Source organism: Erinaceus europaeus, chromosome 9 (assembly GCF_950295315.1).
Source record: "Erinaceus europaeus chromosome 9, mEriEur2.1, whole genome shotgun sequence".
NCBI lineage: Eukaryota > Metazoa > Chordata > Mammalia > Eulipotyphla > Erinaceidae > Erinaceus > Erinaceus europaeus.
In genome coordinates, this window is record NC_080170.1 from 47727788 (window position 1) to 47747797 (window position 20010).

At 41.9% G+C, this 20010-nt stretch overlaps 1 protein-coding gene across 1 annotated transcript in view; it reads left to right on the forward strand.

The window, feature by feature from the left end:
* LOC132540303 (collagen alpha-1(I) chain-like) overlaps positions 1–20010 on the forward strand; it is a 70370-nt gene that overhangs the window by 1564 nt on the left and 48796 nt on the right. Inside the window, exon 2 of the mRNA XM_060197096.1 lies at positions 648–713. Within this exon, the coding sequence (XP_060053079.1) occupies positions 648–663 (16 nt within the window). The 3' untranslated portion in view covers positions 664–713. The remainder of the gene's footprint in view (positions 1–647; positions 714–20010) is intronic.

Consider the following 20010-nt stretch of genomic DNA (forward strand, 5'->3'; position numbering starts at 1 on the left):
ACAGTTTTGTTATTTTTAAGTCTTCAGGCAAGGAGACCTGTTTTTTAATTTTGTTTTTCTTTTAAAGTTTTATTCAGTGTGGGAGGAAACAGGAACTAAGATTATCACCAAAATGCATACATCTTTCTTAAGGAGAAAAAGGCATTTGCCATAGGGCTCTTGCTTCATTTTCTGATAATGTCAGAAATTAGTACTCACTTTGCTTAATAATGAAGAAGTATTAAGAGAACTTACCTTTAGGCTCTTTTAATTCCCTAGACTTCATTCTTTAAAAAGGTACCAATTGTTCACTTGGGGTAGGCACAGGCCTATGTAGCCTCAAAACAGGGTCCTACTGGTTGTTTCCTAAATAGTGCCTTTGTGACCTGAAACAGTCAACACTTTTCTTAAAGTTACAGTGTGATCAATCATTCAATGCATTTTTGCCTTGTAAAGAATTCCACATTTACATATTCTCTATGAATAATGGCATAATATTTATTTATTTGTTTATTTGTTTTTACCAGAGCACCACTCAACTCTGACTTACAGTAGTGTGAGGGATTGAACCTGGGACTCTGTGGCCTCAGAAATGAAAGTCTTTTTGCATAACCATTGTGCTGTCACCCCCACCCCATGACATTTCTTGCATCCTCTTTGTCTTCCAGGTCACTCCAGATTTAAGTCTCTGCCCAATTACTGTGCCATTCAGATGTTCAGTAACATGGAACATGGTGAGCAATATCAGACATATGAAGTAACAAATTGTGAGATTTTGCTATTAAAATTTAAATCACATTAGACATTGGAGAACGCATAATAAAAACAAGAGTGATCCACCTGTTTCATATCAGGCATTGAGAATGGTAAATTAGGAACTGACTTCAATTGATTTTCCATTTTCTTCTCTTTTTCCTATGATGTCTTATTCCTAAACCAACTTCTTTTTTTTAAATTTTTTTTAATTATCTTTATTTATTGGATAAAGACATCCAGAAACTGAGAGGGAAGGGGGAGATAGAGGGAGAGAGACACCACTTGCGAAGCTTTCCCCCTGCAGGTAGGGACCGGGGGCTCAAACCTGGGTCCTTGTGCACTAACCTGTGTGCTCAAACACCACCACCCGGCCCCCTAAACCAACTTCTGTTTAAAGCTTTATGTATTCATTGGCAAGGGTTACTGTGACAGAGTACCACCAACTGAGTGATTTAAACAGCCAAAGTGTATTATTGTCTCATTGTTCTAGAGAATAGAAGCAGACAGAAAAAAAAAAAAAGCCGACCACATCTATAGGGCCTTGCTTCCTTCCACTGTAGGAGCTGAGAAGAGATATGTTTCTCACATTTCTCTTAGCTTCTGGAACTTCCTTGATTTCTGATGGTTTCATAAGACTATTTACTGTGTGCCGGTCTCTGTCCAATACTTCCCTCTATAAAAGAACACCAGTCATACTGTCTTGAGGACCCACACTACCATAATCCAGCACGAATTCATTTTTACTAAGCCAACTGTTCCCCTTAATGCCTATTCATGTTTTCCAGTTAATGAAAGATAAAGTTAAGACTTACGATAACTTTTGGTGAGAATGTAGTTCAATTCAAAACACTTTCTCAAGTGTGGTCCACTGTCCAGATTTGTTAGAATCACCCAGATGTTATTAGAAACCAAGGCTTCGACCTGACTAGTGATTCTCAAAGGACAAGTGGATGCTGTTGTCTCCTGGAGACATTTGGCAATATCAGGGAAGGGGCAGGGGCAGTTCATCTGAAGTGCTGCTAAGCATAAGTCAGTCCCCTCTCCGTCAAAGAATGATCCCACTGCCAAAGTCAACAGTGCAAAGATGGAGAAGCCATGCCCTAGAACTGCTACATTCCAACTTCTGGGGAAAAGGACCCGGAAATCTGCATTTTGACGATCATCCCAAAACCTTATCTCTAAAGTTGAACAACACTGCAGATCCTTTCTAGGTCTATGAGCAGGCTCCATTTCATGCCCAACACTAGCCACACCACTTCTTTATTAACCAGGCTCATTTTGATAAGGTGTTCAAATTAAAATACATAGTGATTCAGACAACTTAAGACTTACTTGTATATTAATTAGAAATATATTTACATTCTAAACCTTTGATGCCACACTACACTCTTTGATCAGCTGACACCATTCTGGATGCTCTTTGTCTAATGAAAACTTGCCGCTCTGTGGCATGGCAACATGATACACCTCCTCCAGTCTACTCTTTCCTCCTGTACTGAGTACTTGAGTTGTTGTGGTCCTAGAGATGGCACAGTGTATAAAGCATTGGACTCTCAAGCATGAGATCCTGAGTTTGATCCCTGGAAGCACATGTACCAGAGTGATGCTTGGTTCTTTCTCTCTCCTCCTATCTTTCTCATTTAAAAAACAAAAACAAACAAACAAAAAAAACAACGGGGCCAGGCAGTAGTGCACTGGGTTAAGTGCACATGGTGCAGGAAGCACAAGGACAGATGTAAAGATCCCAGTTTGAGCCCCCGGCTCCCCACCTGCAGGGAGATCGCTTCACAAGTGGTGAAGCAAGTCTTCAGGTGTCTGTTTCTCTCCCCCTCTCTGTCTTCCCCTCCTCTCTCTACTTCTCTCTGTCCTATCCAACAACAACAACAGCAGTAACAAGGGCAATAAAATGTGAAAAATGGCCTCCAGGAGCAGTGGATTCGTAGTGCAAGCACCGAGCCCCATTGATAACCTTGAAGACAAAAAAAAAAACAAACTGTATTAGAGGGGGTAGGTGGTGGCGAACCTAGTTAAGCACACATATTACCTTGCACAAGGATCCTAGTTCAATCACCTGTTCCCCACCTACAGGGGGAAGCTTCAAAAGTGGTGGAGCAGGTTTGCAGATGTCTTTCTCTCTCTCTCTCTCTCTCCCTCTCTGCCTTCTCCTTCCCTCTAAATTTCTATCTGTCCTATCTAATAAAAATAGTAAAAAAAAAGGAAAAGAATGAAAACACAAAATGGCCACCAGGAGTAGTACATTTATCGTGTTTATCGTGCAGCCACTGAGGCCCAGCGATAACCTTGGTGGCAATTAAAAAAAGTTAAAATAAAAAAAGAAAGACAGGGAGTCGGGCTGTAGCGCAGCGGGTTAAGCGCAGGTGGCGCAAAGCACAAGGACCGGCATAGGGATCCCGGTTCGAACCCCGGCTCCCCACCTGCAGGGGCGTCGCTAAGACACTGTATAAGAACAAACAGGATCATCTCCTTCTTCTTCTCCTTTTTAATCCAGAGACTATAAAGTTAAAATGCTTTGATCCTGAATTTTTTACTATTTATTATACTAGCCAGATTGACTATTTTGCCAGTGACCCTTTGATAGTATTCCTAAGGACATAGCTGAAGATTTTGAGGCCTATTCTAGTCTCTTCTTCCAACAACCAGAATCCCCTGGTAATTTCTTTTTCTCTCAATAATATCTTAGGAATTAAAACTTCTTATGCCATTCAGTGTTCATTTGGTATTGTCTGACCTTCAGGCCTGTTGCTTCTTTGCACTATGAGGCCACTGGTATATATATATATATGTTTGTTTGTTTGTTTTTTGCCTCCAGGGTTATTGCTGGGGCTCATTGCCTGCACCATGAATCCACTGCTCCTGGAGGCCATTTTCCCCCCCATTTGTTGCCCTTGTTGTAGCCTTGTTGTGGTTATTACTGTTGTTCTTGATGTCACTTGTTGTTGGATAGGACAGAAAGAAATCAAAAGAGGAGGGAAAGACAGAGAGGGGGAGAGAAAGACAGACACCTGCAGACCTGCTTCACCGCCTGTGAAGCGACTCCCCTGCAGGTGGGGAGCCGGGGCTCCAACCGGGATCCTTACACAGGTCCTTGAGCTTTGCGCCACGTGCACTTAACCTGCTGCGCTACCGCCCGACCCCCTATGTCTTTTTTTTTAATATTTATTTACTTTTGTTGCCCTTGTTTTATTATTGTAGTTGTTATTGATGCTATTGTTGTTGGATGAGACAGAAATGGAGACAGCAGTGGTCCGGGAAGTGGTGCAGTAGATAAAGCATTGGATTCTCAAGCATGAGGTCCTGAGTTCAATCACCGGCAGCACATGTACCAGAGTGATGTCTGGTTCTTTCTCTCTCCTCCTATCTTTCTCATGAATAAATAAATTTAAAAAAAAAAAAAGAAAAAGAAATGGAGAGAAGAGGGGAAGACAGAGATAGACACCTACAGACCTGCTTCAGTGCTTGTGAAGGGACTCCCCTGCAGGTGGGGAGTCAGGGGCTTGAACCGGGATGCTTAAGCCAATCCTTGCGCTTTGTGCTATGCGCACTTAACCTGCTGCACTGCTGCCCGACTCCCACTGGTATTTATTTTAGCTCTTGAATTCTGAAGTGTAACCTAGGCTTTCCAAAAACCTTTGCCCAAATAGTCTTTTTTTTTTCCTATCAACTTGATTTTTGAGAACAATCAAGGCATGGAATAAACACAGTGTTTAGTTGATACATTCAAGTCAAATTCGCAGAGAGTTGTGATAGCTGGTAGAAAATTTATACAGTTCAGCCCAAAAAGAGACCTTTTGTTGTGTTCACACTGAAAACTTGATATCTAGTGATGAAAGTTACATGATATAGTTTAATTGTACCAACCAGGCAACTGTTGATAGTGAAATTGATCACTTCATATATGAAGCCAAGAAACTAGTTCAAAATAAAAGCAAGGAAGGATGGAATAGTGAGCCTGTAACATTCATTCTCCCCTCTTCTGTAATTTTTTAAAAATTTTATTATCTTTATGTATTTATTGGATGAAGGTAGCCAGAAATTGAGAGGAAGAGGAAGATAGAGAGTAGAGAGGGAGAGAGACAGAGAGACCCCTGCAGCCCTGCTTCACCACTTGTGAAGCTTTCCCCCTTGCAGGTGGGGACCAGGGGGCTTGAACCCGGGTCCTTGCGCACTGTAACGTGCACTCAACCAAGTGTGTCACTATCCAGCCCAGCCCCTCCTCCTGTAATGTTTCTTACTGCCTGGAAGAGTTCAGAATGAAGTTCGGTGAGAAAAGGATGACACTTTACAAGACTCTACTGGAGACACCAAGTCATAAAGTTGTTACTATCTAAGCATTCCTACCCTGGGAGTTATCCCTTCTGGTCATGTTTTAATGTTACCTTAGAGAATAGAATTATCAAGCACAATCTTGTCTTTCCCAATCATCTCTTCTTTCCTGTCCTACTTAAAAGGAAAATATCACAAAACAGAAAAAGAAAAAAAGAATACGGGGTGTTCTAGAAAGCCCCTTTGGGATCACCATGACTAATCCTTCCTCTTCAGCAATTTTATTTTATTTTATTTTATTGGGTGGGACAGAAAGAAATTGAAAGAGAAGGGGGAGGCAGAGAGGGAGAAAGAAAGAAGGAAAGAAAGAAAAAAGCTCCCCTGCAAGTGGGAAGCAGGGGTTCAAACCCAGGTCCTTGCACATGGTGATATGTGTGCTTACCCTGCTGCCGCCACCACCACCACCTAACCCCCAACACTTTTTTTTAACCAGAGCACTGTTCAGCTCTGGCTTATGGTGGTGCAGGGAATGGAACCTGGGACTTTGGAGCCTCAGGCACGAGGGTACCCTCCACCCTACACTTTTCTCAATTACCTTCTCCTACCTGACTACATAGGGAGAATCCCTCTAGTCTCCATGGGAATTCTGCTTTCTTCTTCTTCTTCTTCTTCTCCTCCTTCTTCTTCTTTGTCTTTTTTTTTTTTTTTCTTCCAGGGTTATTGCTGGGTTCTGTGCCTACACCATGAATCCACTGCTCCTGGAGGCCGTTTTTCCCCCTTTTCGTTGTAGCCTCGTTGTGGTTATTATTATTGACATTGTTGATGTTGTTCATTGTTGGATAGGACAGAGAGAAATGGAGAGAGGAGGGGAAGACAGAGAGGGGAAGAGAAAGATAGACACCTGCAGACCGGCTTCACAGGCGGTGAAGCGCCTGTGAAGCGACTCCCCTGCAGGTGGGGAGCCGAGGGCTCGAACTGGGATCCTTACTCAGGTCCCTGCACTTTGCGCCACATGCGCTCAACCCACTGCGCCACCGCCCGACCCCCCTTCGTCTTTTTTTTTTTTTTTTTTATCAGAGCACTGCTCAGCTCTGGCTGATGGTGGTGTGGTGGATTGAACCTGGGACTTCACAGCCTCAGGCATGAGCATCTCTTTGCGTAATCATTATGCTATCTACCCACCGCTCTGAACTTATTTACTTTTGAGAGAGAGAGGTAGAGAGTGGGGGTGGGGGATCACACCCGCCACAGGTAACACTGGGTATCAAACTCCAGACCTTACAGTCATAGTCTAATGCTTTATCTATTGTGCCACCTGCTGGACCTCTGATTCTTAATACGGTAACAATAATACTGGCCTTACAAAATTATATCTTTGACACCTAGTGGGTGAAGAATAAATACACATTTTAAGACCACTCCCAGTGAAGCCAACATCATTTTCCATCTCCCTGAACTCCAGAAACTGGCTTGTAATATTCACTTATCATTTAATCCACCACCCAGAACTTTAATACCTGCAGACCTTTGGATGAGTGATTTGAATGAGTCGTTATTGGCAACACAGATATTCAGTGAGGTTTTTTTTCCCTTGTTTGTTTTGGACAAAGACAGAGAAATTGAGAAGGAAAGGTGAAGCCGAGAGGGAGAGACCGAAAGAAAGACGCCTGCAATGCGGCTTCTCTGTCCATGAAGCTCTCCTTCACCCCCTGCAGGTGAGGACTGGGGGCTTAAACCACATTCTTGAGCTTTGTAACATGGCACTCTGCCAGATGCTCTACTGCCTGGCCCCATGAGTTCTTACTTGCCTTCAGACATCTGGAAGTGTTGAATGAATAAATGTCATCATCACATACACTTATTGTGGCTCTGAGTAACAAACTGGTGTTTCCAAATTGTAAAGCTAAGTGGCAGAGGGAAATAAGAAGGAATGCAAGGCAGATCACAAACTGGAGTCAGGAAGGAACCTTGAATAACTTAATACAAGGGCATCTAATTTCTTGCCCAGTTTTCTTTCCTTTCCAACAGAGATCTCAGATATACTGAAAGGGATTGTAGGATTTTTTTCAACTCTACCCTCTTTTCATCTGGGTTTGTGATGGTCCAGATTTGAGGATGTTCTATCCCAGTAATGACAGGAGCCTGAAAATCTACATGCAACAGGAACGGAGCAGGTAACTTTTTCACTTTATACTAAGTTTTATCAGCTAAAGGCCCTGGTTCATTTTCCACCTAATCATAGCTCCCACCACATGTCTTTGTCTATGCGTTTTGTCTTCTACAAAATAGAATTGAATACTAGGTAATAAAGTACATATCTTGGCATGCATGAAACTCTAGTTCAGTCCACAATATGGCATAAGAACAAACAACATGGGGGTTGGGCAGTAGCACAGCAGGTTAAGCGCACGTGGCACAAAGCGCAAGGAACAGCCCCCAGCTCCCCACCTGCAGGAGAGTCACTTTACAAGCGGTGAAGCAGGTCTACAGGTGTCTATCTTTTCTCCCCTTCTCTGTCTTCCCCTCCTCTCTCCATTTCTCTCTGTCCTATCCAAGAATGATGACATCAACAACAATAATAACAACAACAATAAAACAACAAGGGCAACAAAAGAAATAAATTTAAAAAAAAAGAACAATATTCTAAATACTGTAATGGTCTGGTATTTCTGTTTCTCAAAATATCCTTAAATTTTTTAATTGAACTTTGAAAATGATTTTCATTGATTATTATTGGTCAGATGAGAAGTTAGGAGGGGCATTTTATTCTGCAAAGTACTAACATTTTCATCTTTTAAGTAATTTATTTATTTGTTTTTTATTAGTAGTACTTTTTTTTTTTTTTTTAACCAGAGCACCACTCAGTTCCAGCTTACAGTGGTGTGGAGGATTGAACCTGGGACTTTGGAGCCTCAAGCATGAGAGCCTCTTAATAGTTGCATAACCATTATGCTATCTACCTCCACCCCTAACATTTTCTTCATTATTACAGGGGGTTCTGTCCATTTCTGTACTTAACTCTTCAAAAACTATTTATGGTATCTTAAATGATTTAAGTTCTGCTCAGCCATAAAAATTTCATTGTTCTTATTCTATCTGCGGCAACTTCATGGGCATCCAGTTTGCCTGTTAAATAAAAAAGAAAGAGGAAAATCCTTTAGGTATGTGCATTTGTCAAGAGTTATGAAAAGTATGGCAAGATGGAGAGAAAAAACTATTTGAACAACATAGATTACTAAAGAAATGAGTTGGAAGATCTTATTAAATCATCCAGAAAATAACAAAAGTATATCTAACCATAGTTATAGTAGCAGATGTTTGCATAAGGGAACCTTATAGCATTGATTTGGACTAGAAATGTTAACCTTGCATAACTGTTGTACAACACTGAGCAGAATGGCTTGGTGCCTTGACAAGGCAGCCTACATAGAGGGGGAGAGAATATAGTTGCTGTGCAAAAAGATTTTATGCTTGAGGCACCACAGGTTCCAAGTTCGATCCCTTACAATACTATAAGGCAGAACTGAGCAGTGCTCTGGTAAAACAATAAACAAAGCAAGCAAACAAAAGAAAAAGAAGACAAACTTAAGTACCTCTTAAGAGCATAGGCTATAATTTTTCAAAATTAGTATAGCATCTACATGAAAATTTTCATGGAAGATAAGAGTTGATCTTTACTATAATCATATGAAATTCATGATCATTATTATTTGTGTTTTGCCACATTGGCTATCAATATAAAGAGCAAAGAATTTCCATTCCTATTGAAAATGCTACCTTTAGGAACCCCAAAGCTTTTGCAGTGGGAGACACTGTACCAGAGAGGTAACATTGGGAATGGAGGGAAATGTTCATGTTGTGTCCCAGACAGACCGCAGCCAAAATGCTCAGTCTGTCCAGGTGACTGGCTGGTGAGTCAGGGACAGTTCCCCCTTCACAGCCAGCTTCCTGCACAAGCTTCTGCCAAGTCTGTGTTTTAGTCCAAGGGCATAACAACAACTTGGGAAAATAGAAGCATCTGCCATTCTGAGGAAGCCTATTTCCGATGGTGTCTCCTCTGTGGCTAGAATTCTGGACTTAGAAGGAAAAGAAGTGAGTGCGATTAAAATCAGGAATGGGAAGAACTGTTTTTCTCTCCCAGTGCCAATGGGCACTGCCTATGAAAGTTGACAGTTCATTGTTCCTTTGCCTCAGTTTTCTCGTTCATATGTATGTATATGGATTTTTAGCCTGACCACTATACTGTCTCCTCATCCTTATTATTTGATTGAGCCGGGAGGTGGCACAGTGGGTAAAGCATTGGTTTTTCAAGCTATGCTTTCAAGCTATGCTACTGCCCTACCCCCTATCCTGTGACTCTTAAGATGGCAACATGAAGGAAGGACCTGGCCCTTCATTTGTCTTATGGGAGCACGAAGGTAAATTCCCCCCATCCTCCTGGGCTCTTTTTTTTTTTTTTTTTACCAGAGCACTGCTCAGCTCCAACTTAACGGTGGTGTGAAGTGTATTGAACCTGGCGGCGGCCGAAGCTTAAGCTTCCCAATAAAGGTTCTTGCTATTGCACGTGATTCTGGTCTTCTTTGCGTGAGATCAGGACTTGAACTTCAGGGCATAACATAAGGACTTTGAAGCTTCAGGCATGAGAGCCTCATAATGGTTGCAGAACCAGGTTCAATGCCTGACAGCACAAGTACCAGAGCGATGTGTATTGCTCTGGTGTTCATTTTCTCTCTCTCTCTCTACCCCCTCCACTCCTCATGTAATATTCATTTATTAGAGAGAAAGAGAGAGAGAGAGAGGGAGGGAGAAAGAGTTAGTTTCACATAAGAGAGAGGAAGAGACAAGCCAGAGTACCACACTGGCACATGTGGTGCCAGGGGATGAACCAGGAACCTTAGCTAATGCAAGTCTGATGTTCTTCCAGTTGAGATATTGTGGGAGCAGCAGGTTAAGCACAGGTGGTGCAAAGCGCAAGGAACAGCGTAAGGACCCTGGTTTGAGCCCCGGCTCCCCACCTACAGGGGAGTCGCTTCAGAAGCCATGAAGCAGGTCTGCAGGTGTCTCTCTTTCTCTCCCCATCTCTGTCTTCCCCTCCTCTCTCCATTTCTCTCTGTCCTATCCAACAACGATGACATCAATAACAACAATAATAACTACAACAATAAAACAAGGGCAACAAAAGGGGATAAGTAAATATTTTTTAAAAATTAAAGAAAAGTTTAAGAAAAGAACTCTTATGTAAAGAACTTCCTGGTTTCTTTGGGACATGCCTAACGGGCTCACAAGAACTACAAAGAAATGCTGATCTACAGAAAGGAGGAGACCCAGGGAATCCCTCCCAACCTCATTGACTGAGACTATAAGTCTCCGTGGTTTGCTGTACAAAAGATCTGGAGATTTGGAGTTTCTCTGGTCTCTTTGTGGTTTCAGATATTTCTGTTATCCTGTGACTCTCCATTTTTGTTTTTGTTTTTGTTTTTTTTTGCCTCCAGGGTTATCACTGGGGTTCTGGTGCCTGCACTATGAATCCACTGCTCCTGGAGGCCATTTTTTCCCATTTTGCTGTCCTTGTTGTTATTATTGTTGCCATTGCTGTTGTTGTTGTTGGGCAGGACAGAGAGAAATTGAGAGAGGAGGGGAAGATAGAGAGAGGCAGAGAAAGACACCTGCAGATCTACTTCACCGCCCTTGAAGTGACCCCCCCACACACACACAGCCGGGGGCTGGAACCTGCATCATTTCGCAGGTCCTCACACCTTGCGCCATGTGCGATTAACCTGCTATGCTACTGCCCTACCCTCTATCCTGTGACTCTAAAGATGGGAACATGAAGGAGGGACCTGGCCCTTCATTTGTCTTATGGGAGCACAAAGGAAAATTCCTCCCACCCTCCTGGGCTCTTTGGATGCTAGACAAATAAATTAATATCAGACAGATAGTAGAAAAAAAAGCCAAGTGTAACAATGTATGTATAAAGGATTTGTATGGTTATGAATTCTAAAAATAAATGGGACCAGACTGAGGGTTTAGAGACTGTGCTAAGGGATTGGGATGTGAAGGAGGAAAAAAGAGTCTCACCTGACAAGGAAGGGATTAAAACAACAACAACAAAACTCATTTCTAGAGACATCCTAAAATCTAAGCAATCTTCATTCTTTAAGTAAAGGTAGCAGTTTCTCTCATGGCCCATAGGCCCTCAGTTGACTTTAGTTCCACAGATTAAAGTGACATGTGTTAGCAAACATCTCTGGACATTTGGGGGCATGCCCCTTCAATAACAAGGGAGCAAGGATGGTGTATGGAGCTTTAAGAATATTTATGGGGGTAGTGCAGCGGGTTAAACGCACATGGCGCAAAGTGCAAGGACCCGCATAATGATCCCGGTTCAAACCCCCGGCTCCCCACCTGCAAGGGGGGTCGCTTCACAAGTGGTAAAGCAGGTCTACAGGTGTCTGTCTTTCTCTCCCCCTCTCTGTCTTCCCCTCCTCTTTCGATTTCTCTCTGTCCTATCCAACAACAACAACAACAGCAATGGCAACAATAACATTAAAAACAATAACAAGGGCAACAAAATGGGAAAAAAATGGCCTCCGTGAGCAGTGGATTCATAGTGCAGCCACTGAGCCCCACCAGCAATAACCCTGGAGGCAAAAAAAAAAAAAAGATTATTTATGCTCATGTTCGTAGTGTTTATAATCCTCCTGTTAGTCCTCTGTACACAAGCCTGAAAAGAGAAACCTATTAGTACAATGTATTCACTTGTTTACTGGAACAAATGTTAGCTTTATACTGTCAGCAAACAGGAGGAAACTAACTAAAGGGGCTGATTATGTGGGAACATTAAAAGAAAACTTTGCTACTTGTAAGGTAGGGGTGGCTTGTGGTAGTCCCTTTGGCTCTGAGCATAATCAAATTCATTGTGGGTCTGTGGTTCCTTCTTGCAGACCTTCAAAACTAGCTGGGCTCAGGAATGAGAGACCACCCCCACCCTCCTGGTCTCCCAGTTTTTAGAAGGTTGTATTTTTCATTCATTCATGCAGATGAATCAACCATGTCAACACTTCTCCAGAGAAAAGGATGATTATCACAGGGGTTGGGAAAACCAAGCAAGTAACCTGTATCTGATACATGCAGGTTCTTCTTCCCAAAGGACTTTTGGTGCCAAAAGCATGGGGAAAACTTATAGTTTTCAGAGCTTTTAGTTTCTGTCTTCTTCTTCTTCTTCTTCTTCTTTTATTTTTTATTATCTTTATTTATTGGAGGTGGGGGCCTTGAACCCGTGTCCTTGCACATTGTGAACTCAACCAAATATGCCACCACTCAACCCTCAGCAATTTTAGTTTCTGTGTTGGGTTGGACTATTCTTATTATTGTCAGTTTCTAATATTCTGTGCTGTGTAATTCTGGAGTTTACTGGCTTCTGGAAAATTCCTGTGCCTTCCCTCAGATTGAAATTGACATCTAGTGTCATCCAACAAAGTTGGTGGTTTACTTCTGAATAATTTTATTTGTAACAACTCAAGCAAAACTCCAAGAAAGAGAATGTTCTCTTCTCGAACCTTCACCTGATAATCTGGCCACCTCATTAATTATGCAGATTGGATTGCTTAAGGAGTTCGGAATCCTCCAGGCTGAAGTTCTCCAAGTTTAGTGTTTAGACTTTATAGCAGGGGTCAGCCGATTTTTTCTATAAAAGTAAATATTTGGGGCTTTGAGTATATTCTCTGTATGTGTGGACATTTTCTAGACCTGCATTCCATGTCCAGAGAAGACTGCCAGATCCCGAGATGCTAACATTAGCATAAAACTGTCAAACAGAAATCCTGCTGGCATTTGGATTTATAGATCTGAGGCGCCAGATGACAGCACATCTGGTAGAGTACACGTTACCATTTACAAGAACTCTGGTTCAACTTCATGGTCCCCAACTGTAGGCAGGAAGCTTCACAAGCAGTGAAGCAGTATTGCAGGTATCTCTGTCTATATATATCTCCCCCTTTCCTGTCAGTTTCTATCTTCATCAAAAATAAAATACTGTTTTGTTTTGTTTTTTAACAAAGTGTTTTAGAGAAGTTATCTATCCTTGATCAATAGCTACTCTTCACACTCCAATCGATGACAGCCAAAGTCATCTCTGGTTGCTGAGAAATCTTCTTAATGAAAAGGCATTTCCCCAAAGTAGTTCACCTCAGTAGAGGGATGGCCCTAGTGAGGATGAAGCTACTAGTCACTCAGTGCTAGCACTACAAATTTAGCAGCCATTTTTTCTTTTCTTTTCTTTTCTTTTCTTTTCGTTTCTTTCTGTTATACTTGACAGGACAGAGAGAAATTGAAAGGGGGGAGGAGATAGAGAAAGAGAGAAAAGACACAGGCCTTCTTCACCATGTGTGAAGCACCCTCTCTACAGGTGGGGAGCAGGGGCTCGAACCTGGGTTCTTGTGCATGGTGATATGTCTGCTTAACCAGGTGCACCACTACCTAGCATCCCCCTCCCCCGCAGGTGTCCTTTTCTAGGACACTCTTTAAGTCTCCTTTTTTGAATCTGTAGCATCTAACTAAACAAAATCTGATTTTTATTGCTTTTTTTTTTTTTTTTGCATCCAGGGTTATCGCTGCGGCTTGGTGCCTGCACTACGAATCCACTGCTCCTCTGGCCATTTTTTCACCTATTTGAATAGGACAGAAAGAAATTGAGAAGGGAGGGGAAGATAGACACCTGCAGATCTGCTTCACTGCTTTTGAGGCGACCCCCCACCCCCACAGGTGGGGAGCCAGGGGCTCGAACTGGGGTCCTTGAGCTTGGTGCTATGTGCGCTTAACCTTGTGTGCCACTCCGGCCCCCTGATTTTTCACTTAGTAAAGGTCAACTACCAACTTGAGACTTAGCAAAGATTAACTACCACTCTTATATTGTTATAAAAGGCATTTAAAAAACATAAAATATTTCTGTTATGACAAAATATTGCTGGAATGATAGCTAACATTGTAGTATCTTCTGTGCTAAGCACTTCATATAGCCATACTTCTGGATAATCCTTATCCACAACCTGTAAAGTAGAAGGAAACCTTGATTTAGAATAAGTGAATTGTTCAAGGTCTCCTAACTCTAGTGTCAGAGCTGAGCTTAGAGTCAGCCCTTGTACTCTTGAAAATTATGGAATTTAGGTTTCATAAATCAGCATACACATATGTGTTATTTAGCATAGAAAGAGGAAAGCCTTTTTATTATGCCTTGATATTTTGTGTAGTCAGCTATCATGACTTTGCATCTAGTATTAATGAATGTTATTCTTTTTGTCTGAAGAGCCTTTCCTTTTTCTGTTATTATCTTTATTTATTAGATAGAGACAGCCAGCAATTGAGAGGGAAGGGGGTGACAGAGAGGGAGTGAGACAGAGAGAGACCTGTAGCCCTGCTTTACCACTTATGAAACTTTCCCCCTACAGGTGAGGACCGGGGGCTTGAACCTGGGTCCTTATGCCTGTAACATATGCTCTCAACCAGGTGCGCCACCACCTGCCCCCCTTTTTAATACAATTTTTTTTATCTCAATCTAATAAGTTGCTGTTGGTTTTCCTTTTTTTTAATTTTAATATTTATTTATTATTGATTTAATAATCATCAGGAAGACCATAGGATAAGAGGGGTACAGTTCCACACAATTCCTACCACCAGAGTTTCATATCTCATCCCCTCCATTGTGGAAGCTTTCCTATTCTTTATCCCTCTGGGAGTATGGACCCAGAATCATTATGGGGTGCAGAAGCTGGAAGGTCTGGCTTCTGTAATTGCTTCTCTGCTGGATACGCGCATTGGCAGGCTGATCCATACTCCCAACCTGTTTCTGTCTTTTTCCTAGTGGGGCAGGGGTCTGGAGAGGTGGGGTTCCAGAACACATTGGTGAGGTCCTCTGTCTAGTAAAGTCAAGTTGGTGTCATGGTAGCATCTGCAACTTGGTGACTGAAAAAGCATTAAGATATAAAACAGAACAAATTGTTTGATGACCAGGAATCTAAAGGTAAGAGTGTAGCAGATGAGATTTGGTTCTCTATTTTGGAAAAGGCTAGTAGGTCTACTTTAGGCATATTCCAAGGGGCCCATGACTGATCAGCTCTGGTTTACAGTGGTGTGGGGGATTGAACCTGGGACTTCAGAGCCTCAGGCATGAGTTTTTCTTTTTTTTCTTTTTTTTTTTTTTTTGCGTAACCATTATGCTACCTACCCCCGCTCTTGCTAGTTTTTCAGATGTGACTTGGCAAAAAAGAAAGAAAGAAAAGAAAATTAGGGCCGGCAAAAGTAGCATACTTGAATTGTACACTGCTTTACCTTATGCTCAGCCCAGGCTTGAGCCTGGCCACCACTGTGCTGAAGCTTTGATTTGGTGGTCTCTTTCACACTATAGCTCTCTACGCCTCCCCTCCTCATAGATATAGATATATAATAATTAAGTAGAGTTTTGTCACCAAAGATGTTATTTTCAAGAGAAAGTTAATGCCCTTGTGACATTTTTCCATCTTTAGTCATTATGATGGTTTTAATAAGGTTTGAATGTTCCCTAACACACACACACACACACACACACACACACACACACACACACACACAACCAGAGAAGTAGCAAGCAGTTAAGTTGTTAATTTGGCATCTGTAGTTTGACTAGTAGTCTTCTCTCAATATAGGACTAAAGACTTGTGTCTTGTTTCATATTCTGTGTCTAAAGTAGGCAGGACCCTGCTACTAGTTATTTTTAACTCATTTGAATCTTTAGAGTGAGCATTATAGCATAGTGCATGCACTTAAACTGTTCTTCTCATTATATGAGGGAGGGCTAACTAAACCAAGAAGAGCAACAAACATCCCTTTGGAGACTTTCTCCTAGGAGAGGAGCTTAAACATATTACCATAAATGCAAGACAGCAAGAAAATACTCTGTTGAAGAAAGTGATGAAAGAGAAAGAGCATCTAGACTCTCTCTACCTTTAGCACCAAATATAGGGAAGTCCATTTAAGACAAGCAAGGTTTAACTTCTCAAGAGAGAAGCAAGAGTTAACTTTTTTTTTTTTTTTCCAGAGCACTGCTCAACTCTGGTCTATGGTGGTGTGGGAGATTGAATCTGGGACTTTGGAACCTCAGGCAATAGAGTCTGTTCGCATAAACATTATGCTATCTACCCACCCCCCTCCCCTCCCATTAGCTTCTTAATTGAAGAAAAAAATTTTAATTTTATTTATTAATGAGAAAGATAGTAGGAGAATAAGAATCAGACACCACTCTGGTACGTGTGCTGCCAGGGATTGAACTCTGGGACCTCATGGTTGGGAATCCAATGCTTTATCCACTGCGCCACCTCCGGGACCACAATTCTTTTTTTTTTTTCCCTTAAGTTTTTATTTATTAATGAGAAAGATAGGAAGATAGAGAAAGACACCACTCTGGTATATGTGCTGTTGGGAATTGAACTAGGGACCTCACTCTTGAGAGTCCAGTGCTTTATCCTCCCGGACCACCGTTGAAGAAAAATCTTTTGGCAGCAATCTTCTTTTGCCTCTCAGCAGAAACAGGGTTTTTCTATTGCTGTGATCACAGTTGCTGGGAGCCAAGGCCTTAGCTAAGACTCTCATATAGCCAGTGAGAAGACATTCCGATCATTGGAACTGAGATTACCATCTAGCTGTTTGGAAAGTTGCTCACCCACCTCCCTCCCCCACTACCTTAGCAGAACTTCCTCCTTGTTTGTGCATATATGGCGGTTGAAAAATAAAATTTTCAGAGCTTGATCAGATCTCATGATTTGTTCTTGTTCTTCATGTCTCTTGTCCCCTCCATTCTCTCGCCCCCTACCCTAGGTTTCTGTCGATAACCCCGCAGGCCGGGGCACCAGTGTCCTTGGTCAGCGGCTTTAGGAACCTGCTACTTCTGCCTAAGATTCTGCTAATAATCCAAATAAGCTGTACTCTCTTTATAAAGAAAAGAAAAATAATAGGGCTAGAGTAGATAGCATAATGGTTATGCAAAGAAATGCTCATTCCCGAAGCTCCAAAATCCCAGATTCAATCCCTCACACCATTATAAACTAAAGCTGAGCAGTGCTCTGGGAAAGAAAAGAAAAGAAAAGAAAAGAAAAGAAAAGAAAAGAAAAGAAAAGAAAAGAAAAGAAAAGAAGAATAAGAACCTGTTAAACTTGCTGCTATGAGTTACTGTGGAAAAGTCTATAACCATATAAAAGGGTAGGCGCCATTGTGCTCAGAACCCAGCTTTTTCTGGACAGGAGTCCTGCTAGTGCCACTGGCATAATAAATGCTCCTTCCTGTTTGAAAGCCTCTGTGTGTCTCATTTCCATACCTGAGTATCTGATGACACGTGTCAAAAGCAACACTAAGTCTTTTCTTTCTTTAAATATTTATTTCTTTTTGTTGCCCTTGTTGTAGTTATTGATGCTGTCATTGTTAGGACAGAGATAAATGGAGAGAAGGGGAAGACTGAGGGGGAGAGAAAGATAAGACACCTGCAGACCTGCTTCACTGCTTGTGAAGTGACTCCCCTGCAGGTGGACCGGAGACTCGAACCAGGATTCTTCCACCAGTCCTTGCGCTTTGCACCGCCTACGCTTAACCGGCTGCGCTATTGCTCGACTCCCCACAAAGTCTTTTCTAACCAAATCTTCATTTGCAGTGGCAACTAAGTTCTAGTGCTAATTCTTCTTCCTCCTTCCTCATTGCCTTCCTCTTCTTCTCTCTCTTTTCTTTCTACCAGAACACTGCTCAGCTCTGGCTGATGGTAGTACCGGGGATTGAACCTGGGACTTTAAAACCTCAGGCATTAGGGTCTCTTTACATAACCATTATACTGTCTCTTTACCCTCCCTTTTCTTTGACTAGAGCTGGGCACAGCTCTGGCTATGGATGGTGCCAGGGAGTGAATATGGAACCTTACTTGCTAGTCTGATGTGCTACCACTTTCCAGCCCACTACTGCTAATTTCTATCGATTCTGGGCAAACGTATTCCTTGTACAGGCTGGGAAGAATTTTCATGAAACCTACTCAAATTACCATCTCACTTCCTGATATTTGTTACCTGATACTGTATTGTATTCAGTTCTAATGGATGTCTTTACTGGCTGGATGCTTTAAATGGCCTATATTTGTGAGGTGATTGTAAAATATGCCCAGACATCCCTTGCAATGAAAGCTGAGGAAATTAGCACAGGTCTTTATTCACTGTCCCACTCTTTTCCTTGCACAGATCTTTAGCTATGTTTTTATTTTTATGTTGCCGTGGTTTATAATATTCAGCTTTATGACTTGTTTTGTTGTTTTCTAGAATCTCTTATCAGTTCCTAGTTGTTCACAGGATAAAGTACAAATTCTCTCCTGTAGAGAATTAAGCCCTTTGTCAGCTGGCCCTGTTCCCTTTCCCCACTCTAACCAGCAGTACTAGATTCTTGCGGTGCTCATTTACTTTTTCATTCACCCAGGTTTCACATATTTTACAGTCCTCTGCTCTACCTGCTGAGCTATCAAAGGGGATGATTTCACATTTTATGAACTCTATGAAACTCCAACGCCTTTTCTTTATGACAAATTCTTACTCATGCTTTAAAACCCTGTGTCCTGATCCCCTTTTATAGAAGCCTCCCCACCTCCCGTTTTCAACACCATGTGCCCTCAGCAACCTCCTCCTCTCTTTTGCAGTACCTCTAACTAAACCATAAGTTCAGGTTCATGCATAGGCTTTTTTGTCTTGAACATGAACACACACATCACTTGTGTTTATTTCATTTTTCTGCTATCCAATATAGTTTCCTCAGCATGAGTGAATGAATGAATGAATAAATTAATAAGAAGAAACTAACTAGAAGAACCAATGCATTTGGAGTGTTATTCTACTCCTAAAACAATTACATTTAACAGAGTCTTCAGTGGCCCTTTCCTCATCTGGTTTCTATTTCACTTTTCTTCAAATACCTTTGCCCTCCAGAGGTGGTGCAGTGGATAGAGCATTGAACTCTCAAACAAATATCTTATTTGCCTCTTTGATATAAGAGTAATTGAAGAAGAAAATTATTTTGGTTTTAATTGCTGGTAAATGCCATATATATTAGTGAACTTATTTATTTATTTATTTTCCCTTTTGTTGCCCTTTTTATTGTTGTTGTAGTTATTATTGATGTCGTTGTTAGATAGGACAGAGAGAAAGGGAGAGAGAAGGGGAAGACAGAGAGGGGGAGAGAAAGACACCTGCAGACCTGCTTCACTGCCTGTGAATCGACTTCCGTGCAGGTGGGAAGCCAGGGGCTCAAACCGGGATCTTTACACTGGTTCTTGTGGTAAAAACCTTTTACACTGAGCTAAAACAGGTAGAAGGAGAAGAGAAGAGAAATTCAAGGGTCGGGAGCAGGGTATACAGCATAATGGTTATACAAAGAGTCTCTCATGCTTGAGGCTCCAGAGTCCCTGATTCAATGCCACTCCACCCCCCCCCCCCCACCTCATAAACCAGAGCTGAGCAGTGCTCTGGTTCAAAAAAAAAAAAGAATAAAAACACACCCAACCATGGATTTTTAAAAATGGATATATACTATTTTAGATATTTAAATGATAGAATAAAAAGAGGGTCAGATTGTTTTTGAAAGGATATGTATTATACAGTATTCAAAAAAGGGTGGGGTTGGAGGTAGGACGGTAATACAGCGGGTTAAGTGTGCAAGGACTGCATATTGATCCTGGTTGGAACCCCTGGCTCTCCACTTGCAGGCGTGTTGGTCATTACACCTGGCCCCCTGCTCCATTGCTTAAAGCTGTGGTCTGTTTACATAATCATTGTTTTGTCTGAGACCTGCCTTGCCTGCAGGGCATTGGTTTAATCCCCACTGGTTAGATGGAAGCTTGCCACTTTCAAGCTCTCCCCACCCCCTATCCTTTTCTGACCTACCACTTCGCTTCAGAAGATATAAATGCAGATCAATAAAGCCCACATGGATTGCGTTCCT